Genomic DNA, 19,617 nt, shown 5'->3' with positions numbered 1-19,617 from the left:
ACTCCCACCTTAATCCATTTTAACTTCTCCTTTTCATTTCACGTCTGTAACATGGAGACAAAGCACCGGTCACTCGTCAACCTCAGTGTCCTTAAGCATTTATGGCTGGGAGGCCACAGGCAGCAGAAAGACACAGGCCATGGAATCAGAGGACCCAGTTTCAGTTCCAGCTCTGAGAGTGAAGGGCTGTGTGGCCACGGTCATGCCACTTAATCTTGCCAAGCCTGTTTCACCATCCATCAGATTGGGATCCCTCCCCTTGCTCTTCCCATCCGGGATCAAAAGACAGAACCTGCAGGAGAGCCTTCTGCAATCGTGAGGCACCCTGCATGCACACTGTGGTGGCATTCAGGCCTAGCCTGCTAGGGAAGGATTATTCTCTGCCGGAGGCTGTAACCCTTCTGGGAGTTGTCAGTTCTGACAGGGCAGATTCCATGAGGGACATCCTAACTGCAAATACCTCTGGCCTCAGGAGGGTCTTAACACATGGCTTCCCCGTGAAAGTGTCCCTCCCACCTTGTCACCCTCTTCCCTTCCCCCTGAGCCCCCCACGCTCTGCCCTCACACACCTGTCCCTTCAGGCCGGCTGTCTCACCCTCCCACTGCCCAGTTACCTCTCCTTGCCCAGAGGAGCCCCCGAGAGGCCATCAGTAGGACCTGGCACCAGCTCTCCCACACTGACTTCACCACAAAGAACAGCCCCTGTCTCCTCAGACCCCAAGCTGCCGCAGCTGCTTTTGTGGCTTCTGTGACGTGTCTCCACCTGCTCACCACGGTTGGGGGTTATCAATCAATCACTGAGTCCCTGGGACACGGCTGTCCCTAGAAGGGTGAAGGTCTGGGGTAGGGTGCTCAACGAGGGGTGGAGGCCCTCATGGCTCGCCGTCTTTAGACATAAAGAAAGCTTGTTAAAACTCAGGTCCCACCAGCTGCCTCACTAAGGGTGGGCTCAGGGCAGCCACCCCGCTTGGTTAGCCAAGGATCAGAGGAGTTTCTGCAAAACATCTGGCACAGGTAGGAAAAAGGCAGTTTCCCAACATTCTGTTCTGTTCTTCCGACTCACTTCCTCACCCAGTTAGGGCAGCACCCCTCCTAGCACAGAATGCTGACCGATGGAGGCAGGAAAGGGGGCGGGCAGAAGCAGGATGCAATTTTCGTTCAGAGGGCCAGGAACAAAATGCCACAGGCCCTCTTTGCCTCAATCAGAGTGGCCACCCCTACACCCTCCCTAAGAAAGCATCCTGCCTACTCAGGAAGAGGAAATGTGGGAGGTTAGTCCGCAGATCAGTACCAACCCCTCTCAAACATAAACCTAGCCTCGCGAGTCACGTTCCCCAGGCTGATGGGTGCACACCTCCAGCACGCGTCTCCTGACGGCACCTAAGGTAGCGAGCTGCTCCCTTCCGCAGGTGACCGGTCCCTCCCTTTCTGCAGACTGCACCAAAAATTCAGTCATGACAGAGCATCATCAAGCCGTCCAAAACAACGCCAAGGTCTTTACCTTGCAAGCCGTCAGCATGTCAGACACAGCCTTCCGGCTCAGGTTGGCGGTGGCAATCACGTCCTCCTGTCTGCACGAGTTTCCTGCGGCCACGGCTTTGGCGGTCGCCATGGTGATACCTTTCGTCATCCTTATCGATTCTTCAGGTGAGGAGGTCTTTTCAGGTATCTCTTTGGACTGGAACACCTGGAAGTTAGAAATACAACAGGTGAAGAAAAAAAAAACAAAAAAAGGAAGGACCAAAAATAACTTATTCTTCTCCGATCAGGCTGCTGCTCACTCTCTGAGAACGGAGCCAGCCACAGGAAGAAACCATCAAATGGCAGGAAATTAGAAATTTCATTTGAGTAATATTATTCTCGCTTTCAAGATTCTAGCACGGATAAGCTGTGCACACCTGTACGCAAGCACTCACGGTCACGAGACCCTGGGGGTGAGGGGGACAGGTCTATAGCACCAACAGAGAGCCTCTGGGTATCTGCAAACTCTCCTGGGGCAGGTGGTCACAGGGCTTCCCCGTTCTCACCCCCTCCCCACCGCGCCTCCAGCAGCTCCCAGAAACTCCGCAGTTCTGATGCCGGCTCCTGCTCAGGACGGACCGTGGATCCCTCTCTGTGGACTCACCTCTCTCTCTCTCTCTCTGAGAGGGTGTGGGGCTGGGGGAAATGGAGCATTCACTTTCTTCTATTCTTAGCCTGTCTTACAAATATAACTGCATAATTGTGCGGAGGCGTTCGTGTCGAGTGAGCCACAGTGACACTGTGAATTATTTAAAACCACACACACACACGCACACACACACACACACCCCTTTAGAGAAGCTGAAATAAATTAACCATGGTAAGTGAATATCCCACTTTCAAATTCCACCTGTCAGTCAAGGCAGCCATCTCTGCCTCGAGCCCATCTGTCCTGTCTCTCTCACATGAGTGACTGGTGCCAGGGCTGCATTTTCAATGTGTAGCTGTCCCTGGCCAGAGGACTACTGCACCAGTTGGGGCCGCTCTGTCTTCAGCCCCAGACAACTACCATCCAGTCAGGCAGATTTTCCTGGGGCAAAGGGGAGAACCCAGCCTGCAGTCCTGCCATGGGTTAGGCAGCCTCAAACATCACCATCCCCCCTAGAAATGGGCAGCTCCAATGAAGCTGAACTCTAATGTGGCATGGAGGCCACGTGTATGGAGCCCTTCAGATTAACGTGGCCCATGGGGCACATGCTCCTTTGGAAACTTCCTATGTCCACAGAAACCCACAACCCGTGTCAATGCTGGCCCACACTGGTACGCAGACATTAATTGTGGGTAACTTGCCAGGGAGCTCCGAATTTCCCATTTCCTCCACTGCCACCACGAGCCCCACCCACACCTCCCAGAATGTGGGGCCAGACTTTTGACAGGAAACATCTAGCCGATGTAGGCAGGTAAGCTTCAGGTAGCAAGCAGGGTTTGAGGACACCACCAACAATTTTTAGTTTCTTCTTTGTGTGAGAACCAAGCGTAATACCGACCAAGACTGATTTCACCAAAAACAGGACAAGAGAACCAAAGGCTCCACCAGCAAACCCCAACAGAACTGCTGTTTTCTACTGCTGATCCACGGGGCCTTTCAGCCTTCCTAGGTGACCCTCTACACATGCAGAAAAACTGGCAGCAAAGGCAGGACTCCCCCTCCCTGCCCCAAGAGAGAAACTGAATCTGATCAGACTTCCTGGGAGAAAGAAATCTCTGAAGCCACTCATTTTCAGCATATTTCTATTTCCAGGGATTAGGACGAGTCAATTCATAACCATCATGGGATCAAAGGAACAGGGGCAGTGTCCAGATCACAGGAACACCGGGACACCCTCACTCAAGGCAAGAAAGAATGCATGGTCAGTGTCCCTGGGACCACACGGATTGCCAACAGAAGGGCGCTGAGTTTTAAAGGGAAGTGTCTCAGGTAAAGGCATTCAGGTTTCTCTACTAGGGAAGCTCAAACCCCAGAACCTGTACATGTGCAGCAGCGTGAACTGTTGCTGACAAGAGTGGGAATGAGGAGGTCCTGAGTGTGGCTCTGTGTTGTACACACACAGTTTAAGCTCAAGGTGAAAGCAGAAAGCCATCCTAAGTTTTTCCTTAGCCAGGAATCTTCTGTAAGGCTTTTGTTTCATGCTCCGATTTTAGAGGAATTAAACTTGAATAGTCCTACGTGATACGTTTTAATTAACTTCTTAATTACAAATCGATTGTAGCCAAACTCTGATGTGGTCAGCTATGCACGGGGCCTCAAGGATGCAAAGCTAGCAGCAGGTAGGTGACCGGGACTCCCAGCTCAGGCGCTCCATGTAAAGCCTCCTTCTGTTACAGATCTCAGAGAGGTCTGTTTTGGGGTCCGCTCTGGCACAGGGGTGCCCGAGGGAGGTGATGGCTGACTCCTTACCGTGAGCTCCTGTTTCATGTACTCGATGGTGGCCTCAAGCGCCCGGGTGCCCCGGGTGGCCTCGTCCTCCACCGCCTTGACAGTCTTGAGGAGGGAGGTGACATTGGTCACCATCACCTGTATAGGAAGGAGAGGCCGAGAGAAAATGAGGAGCACGCCGAGGTCCATCCACGCCCTAGTCCTTTTCGTTCCAGATCTGATGCCATGAGCAAAACCACTGCAGAGTGAGGGAGTGAGGAAGCAGCTTGGAGGCATACGCTTCCTCTTTCACTACGCACTCCTCCTCCACGCCTGCCCCAGACTTGGGGCCCCACTCTACCTTGGCAGCCCCCTTGAGCTGGTACATGGAGGGGTCATCAGCAGGCTTGCTGGCAGCTCCCTTGGTGGCACCGATCAGATCTGAAAGGGCCTTGGCCACGTCTTTGATGGCATTGATTAAGACCACCTGAAAGAAAGCAGAGAGCCTGGGTGAGTGGCCCCAGAAGTCACCTACTGGTCTCACCAACAGCACACAGCCCGAGGGTCAGGTGGGGGGATCTGGGGCACAGCTCTCCAGCCTGCAGCATGGCAGAATCTCCAGAAGCCAGCCCTGGAGTCTCCCCAGTGGAGGCTGAGGCTGAGCCAGAACGCAGACCCCATGGGCACTCAGGGGTATGTTCCAATGCCTCCTGGCTGGCAGCTCTGATGACAAGTCACCTAGGAAAGGAGGCAGGCAGCGAAGCAGTCACCTGGGAGCCAGCACCACTCCCGGGCTCCCTGAGCTGGCAACCCAAACCACGGAGAACCAAATGCTAGCCTTGCAGCCTGGTCTGCGAGGCCTCCACGGCAGCCCGCCGGCTTCTCCAGCTCCCGTTCATAGGATTCTGTGATCTACTTAACATGCGACAGGCAGATGGGTCTGTCTTTCTTCCCCAAGGCAAATCCCACTCATGACTACTTTAGGGCCTCTGCTCTTACTCCTCTCGCTCTGCCTGGAAGCCGGCTTTTCCCATCAGTCAGGGCTCAGCTCAGCCATCAGGCCATCAGAGACCTTTCCCGACAAACCCCAACCTGAAACTCCATCAGCACGCCCTGTTTCCTTTACAGCACTCATCGGTATGTGCAATTACTGTCTTCTCCCCCGAAATGGAGGTAAACTGTGGGAGGGCCAGCCTGGGCTTCTGTCTGTTGTGTTTTGTACTCAGAACAGGGTCTGGCACGTCACAGGAGCACAGGAAATACTCATGGAATGACTGGCTGGACAGGTGCATGCCCTAATGACACTGGAAGGAATATGATACCTCCACTCTGGGCACTGAGCAGAGACCACAGGCCAACCTCACAGCGTGCCGAACCTGGGTCTGAAGCCCCAGCTGTACTCCAGAATGACATGACATGACCTGCTTTACATTTAAGTCACCTTCTGTCACAGCAACAATCTCCCTTTGCTGGGGGCAGTGTTCCAAGTGCTGAGCCATGCACATCACCCATGACCTTGTTTTGTCCTTGCCACAGCCATTCCAAGAGGGGACTGAGATGCTCCTGTCCACACTCCCAGGGCCTGGGATTCACACTCTAGTCAGTGTGATCCCAAGGGTCATGGTCCTAATGTTCACACTCGCTTACGCTCTAGGGCTCCGGCTCCTCACACGCCAGTGGCATCAGGAGCACAAGCCCTATCTCACCACACAGCTGTGAGGGCGACTGCATAACGTAGCTGAAAACACATCACAAACTCTCGTGTCCCCGACAGCTGAGAGCATGGTGACACCTTGCCTCTGCCCCTCGCACTGTTTCTTGCTCAATCCTGTGCCTTCTCACCCCAGGTGCATAGAACCTCTGGCAACCTCTGGAACCACAGGGCGGGTCAGGGCGTGGCGGGTCTCCCGAGGAAGGGCTGACAGGTAAGGACCTCACACTGTCTGATTCCCACCATCACAGCAGCAGGTGGAGAGCAAGGGACAGCAAGCAAAGGTTGCTGCCAACACCCAGAGCGCACAGTCCCGTCCCCAGTCACTAGGAACTGACTGCAGAGTAGGCACATTTTTGTGAGGGGATATTTTCCACTAGAGGCCTCATTAGAAGTTGGGGCTCCAAGAAAAGTTTAGGGGCACCTGGGTGGCTCAGTAGGTTAAGCCTCTGCCTTCAGCTCAGGTCATGATCCCAGGGTCCTGGCATCGAGCCCCACATCGGGCTCTCTGCTCAGCAGGGAGCCTGCTTCCTCCTCTCTCTCTCTGCCTACTTGTGAGCTCTGTCTGTCAAATAAATAAAATCTTTGAAAAAAAAAAAAAGAAGTTGGGGCTCCAGGACCTCTAGGCCATTTGGACATCGAGACTAAACAATTTGATACACGTCTCTGTGCTCCAAGATTTAAGTTCTCCCCGGCCCGTTCACTTCTCCTCAAGTGGGGCCAGGCTCAGAGAGTGTGGATTCCAACCCCACTGGGCATTTTGAAGCGCTCCCTTCCTCTGTGGGGTAAGAACCCCATCACAGGCAAGGTTTGCGTGAATGCTTCGAATTCCAGAGGGCAACCAATCCCAGCCGGGATGTTATCAGAGAGAAACCCGGCAGGAGTAGTAAAAAGGCCACATGTGGAACGTTTGCTCACAGAGCTCTGCTCCACTGGAGGATGTCGGGCAGGGGAGGGTCATGGCCACATGGGAGCAAAGCTGGTGGCCTTCTGTGAACCGCCACAGGAGCTGGCGTCAGTCCGGGCCCTGCATGGTAGGTGGCTTCCTACCCAGCTTTGTGCCCACGGGCCGAACACGGGAGTTAATGGAGGGTGTGCCGTCTGACGGTGTTGGGACAGACAGAGCAGACGGGTCATAGGTTCTGCCCTTGGGAATGGGGACAGTCTGTTGCTGGGGGCCTGGCTGGCTCTACGTTCAGTAACAGCAGAGGATGTATTTGTGGACCGTCCACTGTGCTGCGCTGAGTGCTTAGCTGTCAAAGATCAGTAAACTGTGGGTGCTGTGCCTGAGCTGTGGGTGCAGGCTGAGGAGGAAGGAGCAGGCGGGTTACGGGAGCACAGAGCCCTACCCTAGCCCCAGCTCCTCTCTCCCCTCCCCTTCAGGGCCAGATTTCTCAAGTGCTATCTATATACACTGGCTTCCTTTCCGTACCCTCATCTGGCTACTTCCGACAAACAGCCGTTGCTGGGGAGACCAATGGCCCCAGGGCACTGGTGGCCAGCTCCCAGACCTTCATTTTCTCCACAACTCAGCTGTGCCTCTTGGGTGCATTGAAACACTCACCCCTCAGCATCAGGAGCCGCGGCCTTCCTCCTACCAGCTGCTGCTGCTTCTCCATTTCCCTGGGCATCTCCTTCTCCTTACTATGGTCTTAAGTGGCAGCTTCCTCAGCTCTGCCGTGAACCCCCCTTCTTCTCTTGCCCCATGCTCTTCCTCTCCTGTGGGTGCAGTCACTGTCTGTATGGCCACAGCCCCTGAATCCACACCCCCATACCCATGGGGGCTTACGTCCCCTCTCTTTCTACTTGCGGTCTCTCCGCACTGAACTCACCTTCAACTCCCGGCCCAAGCCTGCTCTCCCTCCAGGGAGCCACCGCCCCCTCCCTGATCTCGCTTGTGCCTTTGAGTCCTCCTGGCCCCCGTCCTCCCCCTTACATCCAAATGCTCACTGTGCTCAGTCATTCACCAGTCATCTCTACCCCCATGGCCGCCACCACCGTCTGTGGCGCTCTCCTATCAGACCCTAAACTGCGGACGCACCCACACACCCGCTGTTACTTCTGCTGTTCCTGTTTTGCCTTTGGTCTCTTCTGAGACCTGCTGCACAGTGTTTATGGATACGTGAGGGGGACCCATGGCCCTAGGCCCTCCCATACCTGTGTCTCAGGGTCATCAGAGCCCAGGCTGGCGGCCCCCAGCTTGACCACCTCAGCAAGCTGGGTGATGGTGGCCGCTGACGACTGGGCTGCCTGGGCCAGCTTCTCTGGCGTGGATGCGGCCCCCGACACCAGCAGCTTCGTGTCTTCCACCAAGGCCTTGGCTGTCTTCAGAATGTTCTCCCTGAGAAAGGGGGAGAGGGGGACAGAGGGCAGAGCTTGGCTGCTGGTAATTAGGAAGCAAAGAAACCCTTCCCAAGGGATTATTTTTGTTAAAAAAGAGCTTTGAAGAACAAAAAGGATGGATTACCCCTTCCTTATCGGGGCGCTGTCTATGTAGGAAAACGGGAAGAAGTGAGTCAACCCCGAATCTAGAGATGATTAATAGTACACTTCAGGGAAAGTTTCAGGCCCACCAGTTTGGGCCTCTTCCCCCAACCCTGTAGCTCAGTGAGAGGTCAGCTGCTTTCCTGTGGTTCCCCCTAAATTCTTCACAGCTACAGGGAGCTGCAAGAAGGACCTATGGGTCATCAGAACCCAAAAGGCTGTTTCCTGGGATGAGTGAAATCATTGGTAACCTCCTTCCTAGCCCAGCTTTGGGAGTGAAGAGAGAGGAAGAAAGGTACCAGGCATGTGGCAAGGCTACGGGGTGGGGTGGGGGTTCCCCAGCAGCAGATGGAAACCCCACACCAGCCTTCAGGAGCAGGGCCTGAGCAGCCAGCCTGGGACAGACAGCGGGCTCCAAGCCCCACTCTCAATTTATGTCACAGCTCAATGGGCCCGTCCTGGCCACTCCCACTCCCACTGGGTTTGGGAGCAAATCAGAGGCCCATCTCTCTAGTTTGGAAAGTAGAAGATCAGGAAGCTGTCCCCTGCCGGAGCAGGCTCGATTCAGGCTGCCAAAGGCACAAAGCTGGAACACAACTATGTGTTTACAGTTGGCAAAGGGGGCTTGTTTTGATTATGTGGTTCCCTTTCTCCTGTCGAGCAACTTACTGAAATCAAAATGGTTAACCGCATTTCCAGTTCCTGGGTGGAGTCTCCCAAGTCCATCAGGTCAGCCTAAACCTCTCCCCACCCATGAGCTCCCAGGATGATCTCTACCCCCACACCTGTGGTCCGCAAAGGTCTCGTTGTTCTCCGCATTCAGGGTCCCTGCAGTCGCAAACATGATGGTGGTGTCCAGGTCCGCTATAATCCCGGACACAGCAGTGGCAGCTGTGATACATGCCTGCGTCCCCTTGTTCCCAGCCTGCAGAGCTGACAGCACCAAGGAAACCTGTAGGCAGAGAGGGGATGCCAGGGACAATGGGGAAATGCAGAAAATGTAACCCAAAGATTTTCAGACTCAAATATCACTGAAAAAAAAAAAAAAAAGCCACTCAAAAAATAGAAAAGGATGGAATTCTTCCAAAGTCATTTATAAAGCCTAAATTACCCCGACACCAAAACCAGACAAGGGTGCCCCAAGAAAGAAAAATTACAGGCCAACGTGCCTGATGAACATAGTAGAAAAATCCTCAACAAAATATTAGGGTGGTGAATTCAACAATTCATTAAAAGGATCATACACCATCAAGTGGCATTTACTCCGGGGATGCAAGGATGACTCAACACCACAGATCAGCCAACGTGATACACCAATAAACAATAAAAATCTTGGGTGCCTGGTGGCTCAGTGGGTTAAGCCGCTGCCTTCGGCTCAGGTCATGATCTCAGGGTCCTGGGATCAAGTCCCATATCGGGCTCTCTGCTCTCTGCTCGGCAGGGAGCCTGCTTCCCTCTCTCTTTCTCTCTGCCTGCCTCTCTGCTTACTTGTGATCGCGCTCTCTCGCTGTCAAATAAATAAATAAATAAATAAAATCTTTAAAAAAAAAAACAATAAAAATCTTATGATCATCTCAATAGATGTAGAAAAAGCATTTGACAAAATTCAACACTGATAGCAAAAAACTTTCAACAAAGTGGGTATAAGGAGTACGTATCAACATAATAAAAGCCATATATGACAAACCCACAGCTAACACCATACCCAATGGTGAAAAACTCGAAGCTTTTCCTCTAAGATCGGGAGTAAGACAAAGATCCCCGCCCTTGCCACTTCTATTCAACAGAATATTGGAAGCCCTAGCCAAAGCAATTGGGCAATTAAAAGAATTAAAAGGCATCCAAATTGGAAAGGAAGAAATAAAACCATACTATTTGCAGCTGACATACTGTGTATAGAAAACCCTAAAGACTCCATCAAAAGCTGTCAGGCTCAATGAATTCAGTAGAGTTGAGGGTTAAAAAATCAATCCACAAAAATCTGTTGTGTTTCTATAAGCTAATACTGAACTACCAGAAAGAGAAAGTAAGAAAACACTGCCATTTACACAACCGCATCAAAAAGAATAAAGTACCTACGAATACATTTAACCAAGGGGGTGAGAGACTTATATATGGAAACCTCCAAGATGTTAAAGAAAGAAGCTGAAGAAGGCACAAATAAATGGAGAGATACTCCATGCTCACAGACCGGTAGAATCGGTATTGTTAAAATGTCCATACTACTGAAAGCTATCTACAGATTCAATTCAATCCTTATTGAAATTCCAAATGGCATTTTTTCACAGAAATACAACAAACCATCTTAAAATTTCCATAGAACCACAAAAGACCCTAATTAACCAAAGCAATCTTTTTTTTAAAAGATTTTATTTACTTGACAGAGATCACAAGTAGGCAGAGAGGCAGGCAGAGAGAGGGGGGAAGAAGGCTCCCTGCTGAGCAGACAGTCCAATGGGGGGCTCAATCCCAGGACCCTGGGATCATGACCTGAGCCGAAGGCAGAGGCTTTAACCCACTGAGCCACCCAGGCGCCCCTAACCAAAGCAACCTTGAGAAAGAACACAGTTGGAGGTCTCATGCTCCCTGATTTAAAACTGTATTACAAAGCTGTAGGAATTTAAACAGTAAGGTACTGGCATAAAAACAGACACATGGATCAATGGAACAGAGAGCCCAGAAATAAACCCAAGCATATATAGTTAATTAATTTACAGCAAAGGAGCCATGGACATACAATGGAGAAAGGACAGTCTCTTGGACAAATGGTGTTGGGAAAATTGGACAGCTGCATGCAAAAAAGTTGAAACTGGATCACTGCCTTACAGCATACACAGAAATTAGCTTAAAATGGATTGACTGAAGAACGTAAGACCTAACATGATAAAACTCCCAGAAGAAAACAGGCAGTACCCTCCTTGCAATAGGTCTTTGTGATGATTTTTAGAATCTGACACCAAAAACAAAAGCCAACAAAAACAAGAATGAACAAGTTGGACTCTGTGAAACTAAAAATTTCTGCACAACAAAGGATACCATCAGCAAAATGAAAATAGCAACTTACTGATTAAAGAAAATATTTGCAAATCCTTTAACTGATAAGGGCTTAACATGGAAAATATAGAAAGCATACATACAACTCTAGCAAAGTAACAACCCAATTAAAAATGGATGGAAGATCTGAAAAGACATTTTTCCAAAGAAGACAAACAGATGGACAACAGGTACATGAAAAGATGCTCAGTATCATAAAATATTAAGAAAATGCAAATCCAAACCACAGTGAGATACCATCTCACAGCTGCTGGCATGGCTCTCATCAAGAAGACAAGCGATAACAAGTGTTGGCAAAGTCACAGTGGAAAGGGAACCTGGTGCCCAGTGGGTGGGAATGTATGTTGGTGCAGCCACTGTGCAAAATAATATGGGGGTTCTTAAAAAAACTACCAGGAGAACTACCATAGCATTCAACAATTGCAGTTCTGGATATTTATCTGAAGCAAACGAATTTTAACTAAAAAAAAAAAAAAAAAAAAAAAAAAAAAATATATATATATATATATATATATATATATATATATATATACCTTTATGTTCACTGCTGCATTATTTACTACTGCTAATCTATGGAAGCAACTGAAATGTCCACGGATGGATGAATGGATAAAGAAAATATGGTATACGCCATCCAGTAGGATATTATTCAGCCACAGGAAGAATGAAATTTTACCATCTGTGACAACATGGACAGACCTCGAGGGCATTACGCTAAGTGAAGTCAGCCAGAGAAAGAAATGCCATATGATCTCCCTGATATGTAAAACCTGAAATAAAACCAAAAAGCCCAAGTTCACGGATACAAAGAACAGAATGGTAGTTGCCAGCAGCAGGGGTTGGGAGTTAGGAGAAATGGCTGAACTTTTTTTGTTTGTTTGAATGCATCGAATAAAAATTAAAAACAGAACAAAACAAAACCTAACCATCCAACCTTCTAGCAAAAGGGACCAGTTTTCTGGAAGGAGGGATGGTGTGGATTGAACAAAGGAATTTAGAAGGCACAAACTTCCAGTTACAGAATATAAGTACGTACAGTGGGCAACATGGTGACTACAGTTGACTCTCGTACATGTCACACAGCAGTGTTAAGAAAGAGTGCATCTTAAGAGTTCTTGTCACGGGAGCAAATGTATACATTTTGTACTGACATGAGATGGTAGATGTTCCCAAATTTACTGTGGTAATCACTGTATATGTAATACACGAAAGACAAACCATCATGCCGTCTGTACCCCCTAGACTTGTGTAGTACCGTGTATCAATTATACCTCAAAACCAGGGGAAAAAGTAAAAGAACAAACAAGAACAGGGTGCCTGGGTGTCTCAGTTGGTTAAGCCACTGTCTTCGGCTCAGGTCATGATCCCGGAGTCCTGGGATCGAGTCCCACATCAGGCTTCTCCGGCTGTGCGGGGAGCCTGGTTCTTCCTCTCCCTCTGCCTCTCCCCCTGCTTGTGCTCCCTCTCTCTCCGTGCCAAATAAATGAATAAAATCTTTAAAAAAAAAATACACACACACACACATGCAAGAACAGTGAATTTTCTCTCTGGGGCTCAATGCAGCCAATGGGTTAACACATGTTTTGGTGTCAACATTTCAGGCTGAGTACCAGCATTGGCATTTGCTGGCTAAATAACTTTGGGCAACTGTTCGACCTTTCTTAGTGTCCTCATCTGTACAATGGGGACATTATTTCCCGCCTATCAGGGTTGTTGGGAGGAACAAGGAGGTGGGGATATATATCTATTCTCCAGCAGGGCACCTAGTAAATGATCCGTAGAGAGTAGAAAATTTTAACAGGATTGTTTCTGGGACCAGAGAGAACGTCAGGCTCCTGTGAAAGATGTGGCCATTTCTGTCCCCTCTGATCAGGTTTTCTGAAGAACAGCCGCCTGCTAACACTCCTCACTCCTGCCCTTGGTTGCCTCTGGATTGGAAAACCTTCAGGGTGGACCCCATCATGGCTAGAGCCCAGAGCGTACCTGTGTATGTCCCCTCTGCACCCCAGCGCTCCCTTGCACTGCCACCTGCCAGTAAATAACAATTCGAGTGATTTGAGAGTCCAGGAAGTTGGCTCTGTTCACTCTGTGACTTCCACACCAGAAACACTTTGCTGCCACCTGCCACCCATCACCCCCTCCAGAACACCCCCACTGTTCCTAGAGACACCTTCCCACAACACAAAGCTAACTTCACCACACCCTTGGGTACAATTCTCTCCTGCTGTCAAGGAAAGATGAGCTTCTTGCACAACAAGTTCAACTTCTCAGCCCTTCCACCACATTCTGGCCACATCAGCCAGCTCCTCACTTCCCCAAACATGCCCCATCCCTCCAGCAGTGGGTCTGCTCCTGCCTGCAACGCCCCCTCCATGTTCTCCAGCTACCAGCCTGCTCACCCTGCAAAAGCCAGCTCCAAGTCCCCATTGTCCTCATCCAGAGACACAGCTTGTGTCCTGAGGATTCCCGGGCATGCCGCCCCTCTCCCAGGACAGCCCATTTAGCACAGGTTAAAACAGCATGCATCTGGCTAGTGACTGGAGACTCTGAGTCTGGGGATGGTCTGTAGCTGTCCTACGAATCTCTGTGCACACACCCACCATCCTCAACTATGGCTGAGCCAAAGAAGAGTCTGAAAATATTCTGTGAAGGCACTGTTAAAAAAAACAAAAACACTGACCGGACAGAGGACTTACACCATCAGAGAGAGCAGAAAGTTTGTATGCTCTCTTCCTTCTGTGCTGCTCAATCTTAGCAGAGGTGCCGGACACAGCCCAGCAGGCAGGGCAGGGGGCCCACTTCCTGAGCACCTGCCCGTGTCCCAAGACTAGTCCGCAAGGATTAGTTTCTCTTCCTCATTTGCCTGACCCTCCTACCCAGAGTTCAATGCCACCATGTCCCACCAGGAAAAGTCAGAATGGCACAGAGCTGGCCTGGGAATGAAGTATCCAGTTTCTGTAAAGAACTCCCGGAGGACAGGTGACAAAGGCCAAGACAGGGAGTTCTCCCAGACTTGGGATGTTTTCTGCCAGACTCAAAGACAGAGAGTCCAGAAACAGGGTCCCACCAGCTAAAAAAAGGGGCCCAAGTCAGCAGTTTATGGCTATGAGGTCCCAGGGGGTGAGGACACAAAGGTGAGCAAGTCAAGAGGCCCATGGCGGGTGGGGAGTTACGGACACAGCCAAGCCACGTAAGAAAGACACACCAGGTAGAGACCGCAGGGCAGGAACATGGAGCAAGAAAGCCCTGAAAAGGCTAGTTCAGTCTGAACAGCTGGTTCCCTGCCTTTGAGTCTCCTCTATATGTCCTAAGTCAAGGACCCTCTGCTGGGAGAAGCAGGAAGACAGAGAACGGCTCAGCAAGATCACGGTGCTGGTTCCCACCGGCCGACATCATGCAGCTGGGACCCCTGCCTCCCCTCCTTCAGGGGCCAGCTCCAAGGTCTTCGACGGGGGAACTTGGCCAGAATAACTTCAACAAGGAAGGGCTTTGGAAGGAAGGACAACACCTTCCTCCAGCTGACAGATTGATTCCCTCATCCTGTGGTGTCCCAGGCAGCCCAGGCAGGCCTGTGGGCCGAGGGAGACGGCCAGACTCCGCTCAGCCTCAGCAAGGGGCCAGGTACATAGCGGCCTCTGCAGCAGCAGCTGCCAGGTGCGGGGTCCCCTGCCTGCCCCTCCAGTCCAGTTGCCAGCTTCTAGGCAAGGCACAGCTCTATGACCTGGGGATCCGAGTGAAGGGAGGGACAAGCCAGCAAAGCACCGATACTCCAGTCTGCATTTTGAGTCGCCTGGAGGACAGCTGTCCTGAAGGACTCAGAGAAACAAGCCAAGCAGGAGACAAGTATCCTATTAGGGGTCTGTAAGGGAGCTCCGGGAATGCAGGGACACTGAGAATGGGCTTTGTTCAGCGGGGACCCAGTGGGTGAAGAGAATCGGAAGAGAATTTACAGAGAGCAGCAGCCAGGATGTCGGACGTGGTGAACCGTGGGTCTGGCCCTGTGCCAAGCACCTTAACACACACCACTGCATTTCATCTTCACAACCCTACGGGCCCGACTCATATCTCCCTGCGCTCATTCTGCAGATGAGGGCATTGGGGCTAGGAAGGGGACAGCCACTGCGCTGAGACCCTAGCGCGCCATGCACTATGCTGTGTATGGGATTCTCTCTGCCAACAGCCGCTGTTAGAGATCGAACGCCTCCACCGGGCTCCTGTTCTTGCAACCAAGGTGCGGGGCCACTGTGGGCAGGGTGCTCAATGCTTCCCTGCACTTCACGGTCTCTTCTGGGAGGAAAGAGGGTATGTGAAATGAGCTTTTAGGCCCTTCCCAGTGCCCTGCACCTGGGAGCCTCCCTGAGAAGGAAGCCCAAGGGACACGTGTCAAAAGCAGTTGCAGAGTGGGACTCCTGGTGTTCCAGTGACTTTGACACAGTCTGTCCCTTCTGTCTACAGGAAAATGCATCAACAAGGTACGCTGCGGGGGTCCTGACTTTCAAAGGAACAGTCCCTTTCGTGTTCCCAATTTCTCAGGGCTGTGAATCACCCCAGCCCCCTGATGGGCTCCATCCCTGGGGAAATCCCTGCATGAGAGAAACCACCAGACCTGACCAGATCATCTTTGGCTTAGCCTCCCACTTATGTTTCTGGTCACAGTGGGCCACCGAGGGCCAGTGCGGGTTATGGTGACCACGTCGGGCCCGAGGACTGTTCCTTACCTTCTCTGTGACTGCGCGGGCACACTCGATGAGCTCCCTCTTGGTGTAGCTGTCTGTGGGGCACACCTGGAGGGCCCCCGCCTTCTGCACCAGGAAGATGCAGCCGTGGCCCAGGTCCTGCACGCGAGTGCGAATCTGGAAGCCGATCTGTGGAGGCAAGCCCAGGGTGGGGAAGGAGAAGCATGAAGGATTCTGCCATTGAGGGCTCCCCTACGTGGAAAATTTCTTCTATGTCCTATGGGAGCCTGGCTAGGAAAATTCCACTGCTGTTAGGAGTCTGTGCTTGGTGGAGTATGGAATTTGGTTGATTTTACTTCCCTTTTTAGAGCCAGTAAAATGCCCACAGTCCCCAGGAAGCAAGCCTATGTCCCATTATCCTAGCCTGTAAAATGCCCACAGTCCCCAGGAAGCAAGGCTATGTCCCATCATCCTAGCCTAATGCCTTTCTGATATTTGTTACCTTTTCTGGCGTGTTGTTTACTTGTATTCCCAACCACTGACAGAAATGTTAGAACTCTGTGGGGGTAATTATTATTCATTTATGCATTTATTGAGCTCCTACTGTGTGTCAGGGCCTCTCCTGAGCAGCAATTGCATTTACTTTCATTTATTCCGCATGACAGCCCTAGAGAACCACTAGAAGTTCAAAATACATAGCATTGGTAAGAAGCATAAAGCATTCAGGTTCTTGCAAAGTTGGTACATTTATAAGCAGAACACTCCCTTCCCTCAGCTGTGTCCCGTGGTGAGAGCCAACATGCTGGGCCCAGGTTTCCTTTCTCTATGGCCAGGTTGTGGTTTCCTTAAAAAGGTACATTTTTAGAGCTAAAGGCTCAGCAGGCACACATCCTTTTAATGACCCCTGAGTTGTGTGATTATAAAAGGTACTTTGCCTAAAAGAACCCAAATGAGCTCCGTGATAGATAGGCAGTCTCTTTCAGGAGTAATAAATTCCACCTCCCAAAGTTTGCATTCTTCTGGCTGTTTCATGTCAATTTTCATTTTAGTCTGATCAATACAGCTGCCATAAATAACCTGCCCTCCAGCCCAGGTAAGCAACTAAAAGCAAAACACCTTAAGCTTTAGTTAGTAAGTGTTATTTCCAGGACTCCATGACAGCAAGAAGTGGTGACTTCTCCTTCCAGCATCTACCAAGAAGAGCTACCAAGACCTCAGGTATCTTGAGTAAAAGCTGGGAGATCTGGACCACCAGGGTGCTATCTTCCGGCATTGTCCTATTCGAGTTCAAGGTGGTGGTGGTGGGGGGGGGGGGTGTTGGGGTAGCAAAGGGGGTTGCAAATGTTAACTCTATTATGGAAACACATCATGCTTTTAGGGGAAAAAAGGTAATCCTCTTATCCCTTTAAGGCCCAAAGGATATTTAAAATCCATTTAATAGGGACGCCTGGGTGGCTGAGTGGGTTAAGCATCTGCCTTTGCTCAGGTCATGATCCCAGGTCCTGGGAGGGAGTCCCAGCCTGCTTCTCCCTCTCCCTCTGCTTGCTGCTCCCCCTACTTGTGCTTTCGGCCTCTCTCTCTGTGTCAAATAAATAAAATCTTTAAAGAAATCCATTTAGTAGAAAAGTCACCTGATCCAGAAGGGGGAGCTTTGGCTCTTTTGGGGTCTGCCAAAGCGTCACCATCAGGGAGGGCTGCCTGCGGACCATCTCCAGGTGGGATACAACATGAGGAAAACATACAAGCTGGCAGCTCTGCAAACAGGTCCACCACTGAGCAGGGGAGAGGCACTTCTGTTCAGTCCCCCTGAGGAAACCCCCAAAATGCAGCTGTTCGCTGGGCACGTCTGCTGGTTTAAACACAAGGCCTGGCTGAAGCACGGGGGTGCCCCACGAAAGCTGAAAACTCATCCTGGCCCTTGAGTCTTTTCTGATCCATGTACTTGAACCCTACACACTACAAGGTCAGAGCTAATCCATACACAAGAGCTCTGTGACCACAGGTCTCTGAGTAACAGGCACTGCTGGGACAGCCAGGTAGGGGGCAAATGGTGGAAGAAACAGAATTTCAAAATAAAGCTGACCTTGCTAGTTCAACCTCCTCGTTGACAGACGAAGAGGCTGTGCAGGTTCAGAGAGGTGATGTGAGTGGCCCAAGATCACACAGCCAGTGTCTGACAAAGCCAGATGAGAACCCAGGTCGCTCTACCAGTCAGGTCACTCTTTACTAACTTCGTTTTTTTCCTCACTTAGCATGGGTACCATTCCTGCACAGCCCCCTACCCCCGATCTTTCCTGGAAACTCAACATGTAAAATTGACATAATGTGTTCTTAGTATACCCTTCCTTTTTGAGTCAAAATTTATGCCTTGACTCAATAAAAAGCCAACAATGTGACTAAGTGAATCAAAGTTTAAAAGTCGGATTCTGGGGGCGCCTGGGTGGCTCAGTGGGTTAAGCCTCTGCCTTCGGCTCGGGTCATGATCCCAGGGTCCTGGGATTGAGCCCCACATTGGGTTCTCTGCTCAGTGGGGAGCCTGCTTCCTCCTTCTCCCTTTGCCTGTCTCTCTGCCTACTTGTGATCTCTGTCAAATAAATAAATAAAATCCTAAAAAAATAAAAATATAAACAAAAAATAAATAAAAAAGTCGGATTCTGAAGCCTGATACAGCCTTAGCCACTGCCTCATTTCTGTATTTTGCTTGGGCTGCGGTGTTGAGAAAATCCTGTTGTGTGTGCACAGGTTTTCCCGGAGACCCCGGACCCCAGCAGGGAAAAGCTACATCAGCCTGAGGTCTGCACGCCACCCAGCGGGCCACGGTAAGGCGCCGGCGGCCCCCAAAGGGTTACTTCATGGTCTGGCCCAGAGTTTATTCAAAAACACACACAATTTTTCCTAAGAGTTTTAAAAATCGTTCAATTAGGTTTAAAAAGTGAGCCTTGAGTCAAAGGTACAGAACTTGCACAGCGCCTCCCTGGGTCAGGGGCCGGAAGAGTAAGGTGGGAAGCCCCCGTGTGAGGAAGGACTCATCTCAGAAAGAACATTCTCTGTGGCCCACTTCTGCTCCCTGCTCGGAGCCACGCCTGAGCATCCTGTCCACCCAGTGGTGGGCGCTAGGGTGAGCACAGGCCTCTTAAGTCACTCCCAAGTGGCCCTGGAGGTGGGAGGGTGAAGGGACCTTCTCCTCCACTGTGTCAGGCCTGGAACCTATGGGCAAACATGACACAACGTCAACGACTCTCTCAGGTTCCCTCAGCGCTCTTGCGAGAGGCCTTGCCATGGAAAAACACCCCAGTGTCCTGATGCTCAGCCCCTCCCTTGGAGGGGACACCAGGCATGTAGCACAGGATCCCGCAAGTGCACTGCGGAGCTGGGACAGTGGTCTTTCGGAGGGAGAGTCCAGGTAGGAAGCACGGCCAAAGACTAGCACCAAAAGGTAGAAGGATAAGCCTAAGATAAGGGAACAGTTGTACAAATCCATTGGGGTTCTTGGCCAACCCAGGTCTTGGTCCTGGTGAAGGGTCTGTGCCAGGGCACATGATTACCTTCTGGGTGCCTGGAGGCCTCCTTGAGGTTTGGCCACGCAATCCTCCTGTATGCTTGGCTGCGCAGTCCTATTCGGACAGCACGCAGGAGGCTGAGTCTCACGGGGGACAGGCTGAAACAGGCTTCACTTATTTTCACAGAATAAGAGGGCTGAATGCAACAGGAAGGGGAGGGATCTCAGAACACCAGTCCCACACCTGCCCTCAGCCCTCCACCCAGGAGGGCAGCACTGGCAGCAGAAAGGCCCAGGGGCTCCACTTCTGGTCCAG

The 19,617-nt window shown here is 51.0% G+C and overlaps 1 protein-coding gene across 10 annotated transcripts in view; it reads right to left on the bottom strand.

Moving 5' to 3' along the window:
• Positions 1–19,617, bottom strand: part of TLN2 (talin 2) — a 424,186-nt gene that overhangs the window by 38,976 nt on the left and 365,593 nt on the right. For all 10 annotated transcript variants that reach the window (XM_046008087.1, XM_046008086.1, XM_046008085.1 and 7 more), the window contains 6 exons: positions 15,845–15,991; positions 8,858–9,024; positions 7,746–7,929; positions 4,239–4,364; positions 3,920–4,036; positions 1,502–1,687 (listed from right to left, as the gene is read on the bottom strand). In XM_046008087.1, coding sequence (XP_045864043.1) covers positions 1,502–1,687; positions 3,920–4,036; positions 4,239–4,364; positions 7,746–7,929; positions 8,858–9,024; positions 15,845–15,991 — 927 coding nt within the window. The remainder of the gene's footprint in view (positions 1–1,501; positions 1,688–3,919; positions 4,037–4,238; positions 4,365–7,745; positions 7,930–8,857; positions 9,025–15,844; positions 15,992–19,617) is intronic.

The sequence above is a fragment of the Meles meles genome, chromosome 6 (assembly GCF_922984935.1).
Source record: "Meles meles chromosome 6, mMelMel3.1 paternal haplotype, whole genome shotgun sequence".
NCBI classification, from domain to species: Eukaryota; Metazoa; Chordata; class Mammalia; order Carnivora; family Mustelidae; genus Meles; species Meles meles.
This window is presented reverse-complemented; position numbering and strand designations above follow the sequence as displayed.